The sequence below is a fragment of the Macrobrachium nipponense genome, chromosome 7, assembly GCF_015104395.2.
Source record: "Macrobrachium nipponense isolate FS-2020 chromosome 7, ASM1510439v2, whole genome shotgun sequence".
NCBI lineage: Eukaryota > Metazoa > Arthropoda > Malacostraca > Decapoda > Palaemonidae > Macrobrachium > Macrobrachium nipponense.
Window position 1 is genome coordinate 111229624 of NC_061109.1, and position 13686 is coordinate 111243309.

General features: G+C 49.5%; 1 protein-coding gene across 2 annotated transcripts in view; it reads left to right on the forward strand.

The window, feature by feature from the left end:
- LOC135217379 (17S U2 SnRNP complex component HTATSF1-like) overlaps window positions 1-13686 on the forward strand; it is a 173052-nt gene that overhangs the window by 93932 nt on the left and 65434 nt on the right. For both annotated transcript variants that reach the window (XM_064253224.1, XM_064253223.1), the window contains exon 6: window positions 12848-13034. In XM_064253224.1, the coding sequence (XP_064109294.1) occupies window positions 12848-13034 (187 nt within the window). The remainder of the gene's footprint in view (window positions 1-12847; window positions 13035-13686) is intronic.

Sequence of the window (13686 nt, forward strand, 5' to 3'; positions counted from 1 at the left end):
AGGTTTCACGGCACGGAGCGGAAGACTGGTGACAGCCGCTCACGCGACTCTCACCAGACCAGCTCTCGCTCTCGCGGCGAGCAGCTGGCTACCCGGGCGGACGTGACGGTCCATGACCGGCCACGGGCTGAGGCTGGGAAGAGGTCCCCCCGTTCGCCGGCTCCAGCCACGGCTGGTACCAGCGAACTGACGCACCGTGAGGATACGCACCGATCTCACCGTGACAGTGGAGCTCGCCGGTCGCCTGACCGTCACTCTCACAGAGAGCGATCGGGTACGGCGACCAGCACCAGCTCCTCTGACACACGAGACCGGGGCCGCTGTTCTTCTCGGTCCAGCCGTTCTCCACAGCGAGACGGCTCGACTAGGTCTGCAGCTCGATCGCCACCCGCGGGTTGACGATCGCCTGCAGTCTTCCAAGCCCACTGGTTCTGCCAGCGAGCGAGAGGGAGCGTCAGGTCTGCCTCTCCCATACCTTCAACCTCCTCGGGTTACACCGGGAGGGGCGAGGTATTGAGGAGTGATCGTGAGGGGTGCGCCCTCAGGATCCCACCACGTCGTCGTAGTACCAGGCACGGTTCTCGGACCAGCCAGGTCGTACGCACAGGTGGTTGGAGGAGACCGAGAGGGGTCTGTCGCTGTTCCTCCCCTTGAGGGAGGAGGGTCTCGGGAGATGCTCCTGTTTGAGGGACTGGATGGTCCGACTCCGCAGGACGCAGTCACTCTGAGATCCAAGAGGAACTTTGCCGAGGTTATTGCGCTGATTCGTCAGCACAACGACCTCGCGGAAGGATCGCCGCTCCCACCATCCGAGCCCACGTCCCGGCTCAAGTCGTTCTGGGGCCCGAAGAGGGAACCCAGACCGACGGTGGGTTTGCCGCGTTCTGAGCTTGCGGACTCGGTGCTGGACCAGGTTTGAATCACTTGTCTCCGGACAAGACGGTTCGCTCAAGTCTGGTCAGGTCGAGCAAGCTTGCTTCACCTCCTCTGCTGCGACAGCGGCGTTTTTACGTGCCATCTGAAGACCCGATGCCGCCCAAACAGGTGAACCCGGAGTTAGCCAGGCTGACTCCGGGTGTGTCTCTGCAGCAGCTCCTGTCCGAGAACCTGTGGTTCTCGCAGCAAGAGGCACTCGGCCTGGAATCTACCGCCATGGGCAGCTTTCCAGGCCGTCTCCTGGCTAGATCTGTGGTCCCTCACAGTACTAAGGTCGCAGCCAACGCCGGGGAAGAATTTCTCCCGAAGATGACTCGGCCTTCAGGAGACTTTGCCAGTCTGGAGGAAGAGCCATCTCCTTCCTTGCCCACCAGACGGTGAACCTGTGGGCCAACCTGGTTCTCCGACGAAGGGATGCTGTCCTTACTCGGGTTTCCAGGGCGGGCCGGGCGTGAAGCGGCGTTGGGACTTCGCAACGGACCTTTACGGAGTTCCACGTCTCTCTTCCCAGGAGAGATGGTGGACGCTGCGGTGGACAGACGGCGCACTGACGACAGTGACCGTCTGGTTCACCAGGCAGTCTCGAAGGCTTCTGGGCAGCCGCGGACTGCGGCCAAGCTAAGAGCTCGGCTAGCGCTTCCTCGGTGGCTAAGACGGTAGCTGCGTCGAAGCCCCGGGGAAAGACTCTGTCTTCTTCGACTTCTACCAAGGGGAGCCGTAACCAGCCTCCTCCCAGCCCTCCTCCTCCCGTGGAGGCTCTGGGAAGAAGTCGAAGAAAGGGGGGAAACGCTAGGGACGGCGTTTCCCCCTCAACCAATGCTGCCGGAAGTGGGGGGGTGCTGGCCAGCCATTGGGCAACTTGGCAGCGCTACGGCGCCGAGACCTGGATTGTAGATGTCCTTCGGGAGGGATATCTATTTACCCTTCGAATCTCTGGCCACCCCTCACCTCCAACCCGGTCCAACAGCAGTCGTAGTTCCAGGGTCATCGAAGGACGTAGCATTGAGACAAGGAGATCAAGACCATGCTGAGCAAGAGAGCTGTAGAAATCGTCACGGATCAGTCACCGGGCTTTTACAGCCGACTCTCCTGGTGGAAAAGTCTACGGGAGGCTGGCGCCCGGTGATAGATCTCTCATCTCCCCTGAACCGTTTGTTCGCCAGACCCGGTTCACGATGGAGACGGCACGTTCAGTTGCTCGACTCCATCAGGGAGAACGATTTCATGCTTTCAGTGGACTTGAAGGATGCGGTATTTCCAAACTACCCATTCATCAGTCCTCCAGAAAGTACCTCCGCTTCATCCTCGACGGGACGGTGTACCAGTTCAGGGCACTTTGCTTCGGTCTCTCAACCGCCCCACAGGTGTTCACGCGAGTGTTCACTCTGGTGTCTGCTTGGGCCCATTCGCACGGGATACGTCTGATGAGGTATCTCGACGATTGGTTAGTCCTGGCGAGCTCCCGCTCGCAGTTGCTACAGGACAGGGATCGGCTGCTCGATTTCGTCGACGATCTGGGATCGTTTGTGAACTTCGAAAAGTCGATCTCGAGCCCAAGCAGAGGATGAAGTAACCTGGGTATGATGATCGACAACGGTAGCAGGCGAGTCTTCCCGCACGATCGCGGATCAGCAGATTCACAGGGAGGCAGCCAACCAGTTCCTGTCTCGGCAGGAACAGGTAGCTCAGCGATGGCAAGTCGTGATCGGACACCTGTCGTCACTCGAGAAGTTAGTCCCTCACGGGCGTCTTCACCTGCGGTCTCTTCAGTGGAGACTAAAGGAGAGTTTGGTCACAGGCGACGGATCCCCCCAAGCTTTCCAGTGTCACTGACACAGGAGGTGAGGCAGGACCTAGCCTGGTGGCTGGACGACAGGAACCTCTTAAGAGGAGTGCCTCTGCGCACTCCCCCCCCGGACATGCAGCTGTTCTCAGACGCATCGACCGAGGGAGTGGGGCGCACACCTGGATGGAGGTTGCTGACTTTCAGGAGTGTGGGACGAGAACGACAAGCACCTTCACATCAATGTACTGGAACTCCAAAGGCAGCGTTCCTCGCTCTCCAAGAGTTCCAGGAACCGCTGATGGGACACTCAGTGGTGTTGATGTGCGACAACACCACGGTGGTGGCCTACGTCAACAAACAGGGGGGCCTAGTGTCTCTCCCGTTGTACCAGTTGACTCGGCAGGTGCACGAGTGGGCCGAGGCACACTCAATAGAGCTGTCGGCACGCTACATTCCAGGGAAGAGGAATGTAGTAGCAGACACGCTCAGCCGTCGGGATCAGGTGATAGGGACCGAATGGTCTCTACACCAGGACGTGGTGGAAAGGCTCTTCGACCTATGGGGGCAACCAGTCGTGGATCTGTTCGCCAACCGGCACAACAGGAAGTTCCAGGTGTTCTTCTCGGCCGTGCCGGACCCATGGGCAGCTGCAGAGGACGCTCTTCAACACCCGTGGGACAACCTCTTCACCTATGCCTTTCCCCCGTTCAGCCTGATTCGCAAGGTGATCAGTCGAGCACTGGTCACCCCGAATCTCAGGATGATCCTGGTGGGGGCTCCCAAATGGCCACAGGCCATTTGGTATCCGGACCTGCTGGCTCTTCTCGCAGGGAGAACCGAGAGAGATTCCCCTTGGCACAACCTTCTCTGACCCAGCCACACGTCGAGCGGTACCCACCGAGCAGTCCCAGTCCCTACGTCTTCACGGCTGGCTGTTATCCACCATCTCTTGCGAACGAGAGGCTTTTCTCGTAGCGCAGCAACAGAGATGGCTGGAAACGTCCGTCAGTCCTCTGCAGCTGTGTACCAGGGGAAGTCGGCCGTCTTCTGTGGTTGGTGTCGTAGACGGGGTCTATCTCTTCTCAGAGCCACTCTTCAGCAGGTAGCGGATTTCCTCGTTTTTCTTCGCCGAGAGAAGCTCCTCTCAGTCCCCACAGTCAAAGGATACAGAGCCGCCTTGGCGCTCGTCCTGAAACTGAGGGGATTGGACATCTCGAACTCGTTCGAGATCTCCTTGCTCTTGAGGAGCTTCGAAAGGTCTTGCCCACCCAGGGAACTCAGGCTCCCTGCGTGGGATGTGACTCTCGTCCTTAGGAGTTTGACTCGAACGCCGTTCGAGCCACTCCGAGAGTCGTCAGACAGGGATCTGACCTCAAGACCCTCTTCTTGCTGGCCCTGGCATCGGCGAAGAGAGTAGGGGAACTTCACTGGTCTTTCACATGATGTACGACACTCCAGGGGATGGGGGATCCTGTGACGCTCGATTTCGTCCGAACTTCGTTGCGAAGAAAGACTCAGAAACCGTCGATCCTGACGACAGGTTCGAGTCGTTTCACGATTCCCTCCCTAATGGACTTCACCGATAATGATGCGGATGAGATGCTGCTTTGTCCTGGGAGGGCGCTACGACTATCTGAAGAGAACTCGACACCTCAGGCCTGAGTGTCGACGCCTCTTCGTTAGCACCGGGGTAACCAAGAAGGAGTATCCAAGAACACTCTTTCAATCCGGCTGCGTGAGGTCATCAGGAGGGCGTATGAGGCTGATGGTAGTGACGACATCCGTACGTCCCGTCCGAGAGCTCACGAGTCAGAAGTATTTGCCCCTCGTTGGCGTTTCGTAAGAACTTCTCCGTGGCGCAGGTACTGAAGGCAGGGGTCTGGTCTAACCAGACTACCTTTACGTCCTTCTACCTTCGGGATATTGCCCACAGGTCCTTGGATACCTTTTCCTTGGGACCCGTGGTGGCTGCTCAACAAGTGTGTAGCAAACCCAGACCCTCGCAGGCTGAAACAGCATCGAGTCCTGGTGTGACTGTGGGGATGGATGTGGAATGAGTGAGTGACTGGCTCCCTCTTCCCGTCTTTTCCTCCTCCTCTACCTATGGGCAGAGGGCCACGGTCGTCACTACGCTGGATGAGGAGATGCAGGGGGGGTGAGCTATATGACAGAGCCCCATCCTATCCCTTTCACTAGGGATGGGAGCAGAATATCCACCACTTCCTCCTACAAGGGGGGGGAAGTGGATGCCTACAGGAGTCAAATCCATGACTTTATATTTGCTCCTGTACAGGAACAAGTTCTTACATTGCTGGTACGAAGAGATACGCTTGCCTCTCTCTTAGTACTCGGTCCAGAGGTCTGACCATTGATCCTGCGGTGCACACCCCGATCAATCGGACAGAGGCTTGGATCCCTCCCTCGCTCTTACGACCAGGGAGGCTTCCAAGGTTGGGCGAACACCAGTCTGTTCACAAAAGACTCAGATTCCACCCACCAAGAAGTGAGTCTTCCTATTGTAAAAGGACCGAAGGTTTGTATGCCGTGTCGGAACAAATGACAATTTGTCCAAAATTGCATTTTTCCTAACTATACAAACCTGAGGTCCTTTTACACATAGCCCCACCATCATGCCACCCTCACTCTGCAGTTTTTGCTTGGGCCAAAAGCAAAAGTGATTTGTTTACCTCCCAGTCGCGCGCGCGCGCCTGTCGGACAAGCAGTTAACTACCGAACCCTTGTTCGAAAGCTTACGACCTATCCAGCTGCCGCTAGTACCTTCCTATTGTAAAAGGACCTCAGGTTTGTATAGTTAGGAAAAATGCAATTTTGGACAAATTGTCATATCAGAAAGGCTTCACAGAGATCTTCTTCTAAGTCAGTGAGTAGCCAGGATATTCCTCTGAATTCTGTTAATCCTGTTCCTATTAACCCTGTAGTGGTTTCTCCTGCCCTCGACTCTGTATCTCCCGATCCCGATCCTGTGTCAGTATTACGAGCCGATATGGACTCGAAATTTGTCTCTTTCCTCACCACTATGCAGAAAATGGGTGAGACAGTGCAAGAAGTGGTAGTTAAGTGTGATAAGTTACTTAGTGCAAGTGTAGTGGAGGAGGTGGCTGTTCGGCCCCCGTTCGTTCTCCTAGGTCTAGGCCCCTGTCAAACTCCCCAGATCCTGGGAGGAGGCATGCTGAAAACCGAAGGGAGGCGAGCGGGATCTGCTCCCGAGCAGCCACCCCCTCAAGCAATCCTGTAGCCGTATCCCAGGATGCTGTCGCTCACCATTGGAAAGGTGTTGCGAGGAAGTGTTTTTCGTCAAGCGACTAGTTCAGATGTTTCCTCTTATAGAGTTGGCGTAATAAGACTTCTAGACCGCTGAAAAGGTCTCGCGATGTTTTCGCCTGCTGCGGTTCCCAAGAAGGTGGCGGCTGCCGAACCTTCTTGTAGTTTTTGGGAGGAGCCTGAAGCCTTTTCTCCGGCGGTTTCGATTTATCGCCCTTCTCTCATAGAAGTGGAGAAGCCGAACACGCACACTCCTTCGGAGCCTTCTCCAGAGCCTCCTCAAGCGATAACTCCTGCGGCTCCAGATGTTTGTGGATCATCCTTCTACTCCTCCCGCGCCTTCTACGTCGGTGGATCCTCAACCTTCAGTGTTTGAACAGATGAATGCCAAGTTAGGCAGTATTTTGGAGCTTTTTGGCAAGTCTCTTTCGTCCCCGAATGCTCTCCCGACCGCCTTACATCTTCCGCAGACTACTGTGCAGTCCTCTTCGCAGGCTCCTTTTCAGACGCCTCTTCAGGCTCAGACTCTCCATGTGACTCCTCTTCAGACGCCTCTTCAGGCGCCTGGTCGGACTCCTTTCCTGACTCCGTCTATGGCGCCACGTCAGGCTCTCGCTCGAGCGCCACCTCAGCTGCCAGCTCAGCCGCCAACGCAGCCGCCACCTCAGCCGCCCGGATTCGTCTCAGTACAGGCTCAGACGTCTTCTCCTGCTTTCTCGCACCCTCCTCGGGCGCATCAGGGTGTGACTTCGCCGAACAGGATTCCTCTTCGATGGAATGTTCGCCAGTTTCGTCGAAGGAAGCTTCGGATTTGGAGGAAGAAGGAGAAGTACTTACAGAAAAAGACAAGCATTTGTCGGGGTATAAGCTCCTTTTACGATCCTTCGTTGACAACTTTGGGGATTCTTTTGCGCCCTCCGTTCCAGTTTCTCCTAGTTCGCAGTGGAAAAAGGACAGTAAGCCTGACTCCTCGTCCTCGTTCACACCAACTGCGTCCTCGTCCCTCTCGATTTCGGCTAAGAAAGCTATCAGGAAAGTTAACGCTTGGCTTTTGGAGAAGAGGGAACAGGGGAAAAATGTTTTCTGTCTTCCCCCTTCAAGACTTTCGTCAAGGAGCCGTGTCTGGTATGACACTGGAGAAGTTTTTTCCCTGGGTGTGACTGCCTCCGCTCAGGGAGACTTTTCTAGTCTCGTGAACTCTTCTCGTAGATCAGCCCTTAATACTGCTAAGATTTTCTTTTCGGCAAATGAACTGGATCATCTTTGCAAGAGTGTTTTCCGTGTTTTTGAAGTTGTTAGCTTCCTGGATTGGGCCATTGCTTCGCTGGCCAGGAAAGTCAAGTCATTTGGACTTTCGGAGGAGCAGTTGAAGGATTTTGCCTCGGTAGGCTGGATTGTATCGATAAAGGCATCTGTGATGGAGCTTCGGAGCTCGCTGCCATTTTCGCCTCTGGAGTGTTGAAGAAGAGACAGATTTGGTGCTCCTTGTCGAAAGGGGTCTCATCGAACCAGAAGTCTGCCTTGCTCTTCTCTCCTTTGGACAAGAAGCACCTTTTTCCGCAAGAGATTGTGAGCGAGATCGCTCAATCTTTAACGCAGAAAGCGACCCAGGATCTTTTATCACAGTCAGTGAAGAAGCCCAGGAGATAGCTCCGGTTCTTTCTGCTTCTCGGAGTGTTCCTTCCACGGAAGCTCCTAAACCATTTCGAGGGAGAGCTCCGTTCGATCTTTCTCCAGGTTTCGTGGGAGAGGTAGAGCCTCGTCTAAAAACCACTCCCTCTTCCATCAAGAAGTAGGCCCGTAGTCCTCCACACAGCAGTAGGAGCCAGATTACATCTTTTCTGGCAGACCTGGTTTCATCTCGAGCGGATCCTTGGACGGTCCAGGTCCTGAAGGAAGGATACACCATTCTGTTCATCAAGCTCCTCACAGAATTTCCTGTGAATTTGTCCAGCTTACTCGGAGAACTCCGAAAAATTTGCCGCCTTCCATCAAGAAGTTCTCGCCTTACTGGCAAAGAGGGCCATAGAGTTAGTGGACTCTCCGCAGGAACCAGGATTTTGTTTTACAATCGCCTTTTCCTGGTAAAGAAGGCCAAGGGGGGTTGGAGACCGGTGTTGGACGTCAGTGCCCTGAACGTCTTTGTCCTGAAGACGAAGTTTTCTATGGAAATGATCCAGTCGTTATTAGCAGCGCTTCATCCTGGAGATTGGATGGTTTCCATAGACCTTCAGGACGCCTATTTTCATATTCCGATTCATTCGGAATCGAGAAGATTCCTGAGATTCGTGTTCCAGGGCCGCATTTATCAGTTCAGGGCCCTCTGCTTCGGCCTGTCGACAGCTCCACAAGTGTTCACCAGAGTTCTGTCGTCAGTAGCAAAGTGGCTTCATCTGGACGGGATACGAATCTCCATGTATCTAGACGATTGGCTTCTCAGGGCAAGTTCCAGACAGAAGTGTGTGGAGGACCTACAAAAGACTTTAAGGCTGATGGACAGCCTAGGTTTGTTAGTAAACAAGGACAAGTCGTGTCTCACTCCTTCTCAGGAGATAGTTTATTTAGGAGTGAGACTGAATTCAGTTCTTTTTCAGGCTTTTCCGTCTCTCCAAAGGATCGACTCTTGCCTGAACAAGATAGACGAATTTCTCGTCAGACAAACTTGCTCGGCGAATCAGTGGATGAGCCTTTTAGGAACCTTGGCCTCAATAGAACAATTTGTAAGTCTGGGCAGGCTCAACATGAGACCACTTCAATTTACTTGAAACAGAAGTGGCAAAGGAAGAAGTTCCAGACTCCTTCGTGTTCCCCATCTCGGAAGGAATCAAGCAGGACTCCTTTGGTGGAAATCAGAAGGAAGGCTAGAGGAAGGCTTGTCTCTAAGCCAGTTGAGCCCCAACCTTACACTCTTGTCAGACGCATCGGACAAAGGGTGGGGAGCTACTCTGGGGAGAAAGGAAGTGTCGGGACTTTGGCAGATTCATCAGAGAAGCTGGCACATAAATCTAAAAGAGTTGAAGGTGATTCATTTGGCTCTAATGCACTTCAAGACAGAGGTAAGAGGGAAAGTAGTGCTGGTTCAAGCAGACAACACCACGGCTCTCTCTTACATAAAAAAAACAGGGGGGACACACTCGTTCTCTCTGTGCGAGGCAGCGAGAGACCTACTCATTTGGCGAAAGAGAACAAGGTTGTCTTGAGCACAAGATTTATTCAAGGCTCGAAGAATGTAAAGGCGGACATCTCAGCAGGAGAGGGGCAAGTTCCCTCTCCACAGAGTGGGACGCTACATCCTCAAATATGCAAGAAGCTTTTGGGGGATTTGGGGATGTCCTCAGTTGGATCTCTTCGCACAAACAAGAGCTCGTCTACCACTGTATTGCTCCCCAGTTCCAGACGAGGAGGCGTTTACATGGATGCCATGCTTCTGGACTGGTCAAATCTGGATCTTTATGCTTTCCGCCTTTCAAAATGCTAAGATTAGTTCTGCAAAGTTCAGAGGTCATCAGAACGTCAGGATGACTCTGATAGCCCCCTTTTGGCCGGCCAGGGAATGGTTTCTGGACCTACTACTGCTGTTGACGGACTTTCCGAGAGAGTTACCGTTAAGGAAGGATCTACTCAGACAGCCCCACTTTCTGAGGTTCCATCACAACTTGTCCGCTCTTCGACTAGTCGCCTTCAGACTGTCGAGCATCTCCTCAGAAAGAGAGGATTTTCAAAGAGAGCTTCAAGGGCTATTGCTAGACCCAGAAAGAGATCCTCTGATCGAGTGTACCAAGCTAAGTGGGTCAATTTCAGAGCTTGGTGCAAGAAGAAGGAATTTCATCTTCTAAGACCTCTATAGCTCAGTTAGCTAACTTCCTTCTTTTTCTTCGTGAGAATAAGAAGCTTTCTACCCAGACGATTAGGGGTTATAGAGCTATGTTGTCTTCTGTGTTCAGACATCGAGGATTAGACATTTCTAATAATCAAGACCTCTCAGACCTGATTCGTTCCTTTGATACGACCAAGACAAAGGAGTCAAGAACAGTAGCTTGGAACTGGATGTAGTTCTTAAATGGCTGATGTCAGATAGATTCGAACCGATCTCCTCTAGTTCTTTTAGAGATCTGACTAGGAAGACACTTTTTCTTTGTGCTTTAGCATCAGCTAGAAGAATCAGTGAGCTGCATGCTATTGATAAGAGAGTTGGATTTGCTAAGGGCAATGCCATTTGCTCATCAATGCTGGGTTTTTTGGCTAAGAATGAAAATCCCTCACGTCCTTGGCCTCGTTCTTTCTCTATAAAGAACATTTCGGAGTTAGTGGGGCCTAATGAGCCTGAATGTCTTCTCTATCTAGTGAGAGCACTTAGACATTATGTGCAAAGGACCAAAGGTATAAGAGGTAAGAGTGATAACCTGTGGTGTTCAGTGAAAGATCCTTCTCGTCCTCTTTCTAAAATGCGCTCTCCTTTTTAAGGAATTTGATTTCTGAGGCACATGGACAATGTCAGGACTCAGATATCAAAGTGTTTAGAGTCAAAGCTCATGAAATTAGAGCAGTGTCTACGTCTATGGCCTTTAGACGTAATCTGTCTTTGAAAGACATTATTAAATCTACATATTGGAAAAGCAATTCTGTTCTTCGCATCTCATTATCTGACAGATTTGCAAACCACATATGAAAATTGCAGTACATTGGGGCCATTCATTGTGACTGACACGGTATTGGGTTGAGGGAGAGAAGGATGATCCCATCCTCACTAACTTTTCTCCTTGATTATGTTTTTTTTGTATTTTTAAGGTTGTCTGAAGATACAAGGAGTTTTTTGAGTATCTTTCAGTCTTTTAATGTCTTGGTGTATTTCTTAACCGGTTGTGGTGATCCCTCGTTTTTCATTGTATTTTGTGGTGATTTGTACTGCGCCCTGAGCAGGGGCATTATAGTCTTGTCCGTTACGGTCACGTCCTCAACGGCAAGTACTTATTATTGTGTCCGACACACGGATCCATATATCCTGTCGGTACAATAAAGGCCAGCAGACTACAGAGGCAGTAACCACTGAGTCAGCGGTCTTTAAAGGTAAGGAACCTATATCTTTGGATAATTCCAACAGTTGTTATTTTAGCTGCCATTATCCCACCACCTAAATGTGTTCAATCAGCTATATGTAACCACCGGGTACAGTATATAAGTGAAATGACATTTTTCATAATAGTATAAAGTTTCACTGTTATACTTACCCAGGTGGTTACATAACGAAGCCCGCCCTCCTCCCCTAATATGGACAGGGTAGGCATGAAACTTCTGATTTATTGTTGGAATGGTTCCCGGTACCCACCCTGTAGAGGGCGGGAGTAGAGGGATCACCTGTCAAACCATTAGCGCTACCGCGAATTTCAAATTCTGCCGTGACGTCAGGAGACGACAGCTATAAGTATAAGTGAAACTTTATATTATTATAAAAATGTCATTTTCTACTGAATACCAAAAATGACTTTTCTCTATGCTTTTGGAGGCATTACACTGAAATTAATCATAAAAAAGGCTACATAATATCATTTTGATTTTTTATCACTACTATAATAAAACATTATAATATTACAACAGTAGTGAAAATAACAGAGGATCAAAGTACATGTAAAAAAAGGAGGAAATCAGTGATGGTGATATATGGTCAGGATTGTTCATTAAATCTAATCTGGAATTGTACAGCCAGCAGAAGTTGGGACAGACTGTGGAAGATTCATTGTATCATGGAGCAGAAGAGTCACTCACTGCTCTGCTTTACTGGGATAACAGTTGGATTTCTTTTCACTGAAGCAGGCATAAAAATTCCTAGATTGGATGAGAGTACACCTAGGATATCCCTTTCCCTGACAAAATAGTCAAAGTAGTCAGCTTCTTTCTTATTCATTTTTCATTGTCTGGGCATACCCTTTGTTAACTACGGAAAAGAGGAAAAGAGATTACACAATTTAGCAGCTAGGTCGAGCAGCCTGGGATGAAAAGATGCCTTCATTATTTAGTACTACTACTAGGCCAAAACAGCTCAGGACTAAATGAAAGGAATGGAATTTTATTCTTTCATATAACGAGAAAGCATGGTCACTGCAAGGAAGGTTACATGGTTTGGACTCAAAGAACAGCTGAAGAACTTTTCTTATTTCCTAAGTTCCTGAGAACAGTCAGATATTAAATGAAAGTTATGGTTTTTCATTCTAACAAAAACCTATGGTCACTGTGAAATGGCAGCCTAGACACTAACTACCTTGAGAGAGTTTCACAGTGAAAGTGAGAACCATTACCCCTAACTAACCAGTCAAGGCAACTTCAAAATGGAGATGTATAATTGATACAGTTGATACTACACATTGTAATTGTACACAGAATGACCCCCCAAAACACGACTGTTTAGTTCAGCACTTATTTACAAATGTCCCTCTCAAAGTCCTATGGGTTGGATCAACACTTATTAGATATGATGTCACAAAATGTAAAGAAGTGATGCACTTATCAGATGAAAAGTTTGGAGGATGGTTTTTTTATTGGGGAAGATCTTACTGGCTTTTGTACCACCACTTCACTTGTTTACAATCAAGATTCATGATTGGTTTTTCTACTCAGACTGGCATCAAAGGTTTTTGTGAAGTGCAGTATAACTTGTCTGTATAAAAAGTATAATTTGTCTATAAAGTAAAACTCTTTCAGGTTTATTTATATAGGGTAAGTGTTTATTTTTGTAAGCTGTAATATTGGAAATATAGTTTTTTTAACTGAGTTCTGTATATTTTCTTTAAGTATGTTGTTGGATAAAGCAAGGCTACTGAGTGCTACATGAAATTTTTTGTGTTGCAGGTTGTTTGACTGGCGACCAGAACCTTTACGAGGTCAGAGGCAGAAACATGAAAAGACAGTGATAATACGGAATGTTTTTAATCCTAAGGAGTTTGAACACAAGCTTGAACAGATATTGACCCATAAAGAAGCCATGAGGGATCAGTGTCTCAATTTTGGAACAGTCACTAAGTTGGATATTCATGATGTAAGAAATTTGCTATTATCATACAGTTACTTGGGTGTGCAAAGAAACCTCTTCTGTCCATCCTCAATACCCAAGATATCCAATTAGCTGTTCATTGAGTGTTTTTCACTTGGGTAAGACCACTGTGCAAATAGGGTGAGCCCTTGTGTGACATTCTCTGATTGTGGCTAGAAAGTATTTTGTTTTAATCTTCTTCAGCCCTTTTCTTTTGTCCTGGTATGACTTTTTATGCCATGGTTAGCTTTTTAAGTCACTAATAGATGCACTTTCCAGGTCATGCTATATGCCAATGAATTGCTTGGAAGCCTTATCTATATGTATTTGTGATTTAGGCCTAAGTATCTTGGTATTCCCAGTCATTTTTGTACTGCTACTTCCATATCTACTTTTTTCCTCACATGTCCAAACCATCTCAATCTCTGGAAACTTAATTTTCCAACCACTAACACATCTCTCCAATTGCCCGCATTCCATTCATGAATCATAGTATTTTGTAGTCACACCTCTTCAAAATTTTCTTTGCATAGGCCAATATGTCTTCTGTGTAGATAGTATAAGTCTATACAAGTGGCAGCTCGTGGGTATTATTCATAGGGGTGCTGTTTATTACCTAATTTTTTTATTTTAATTCCTTGATATTAACTGCATACAC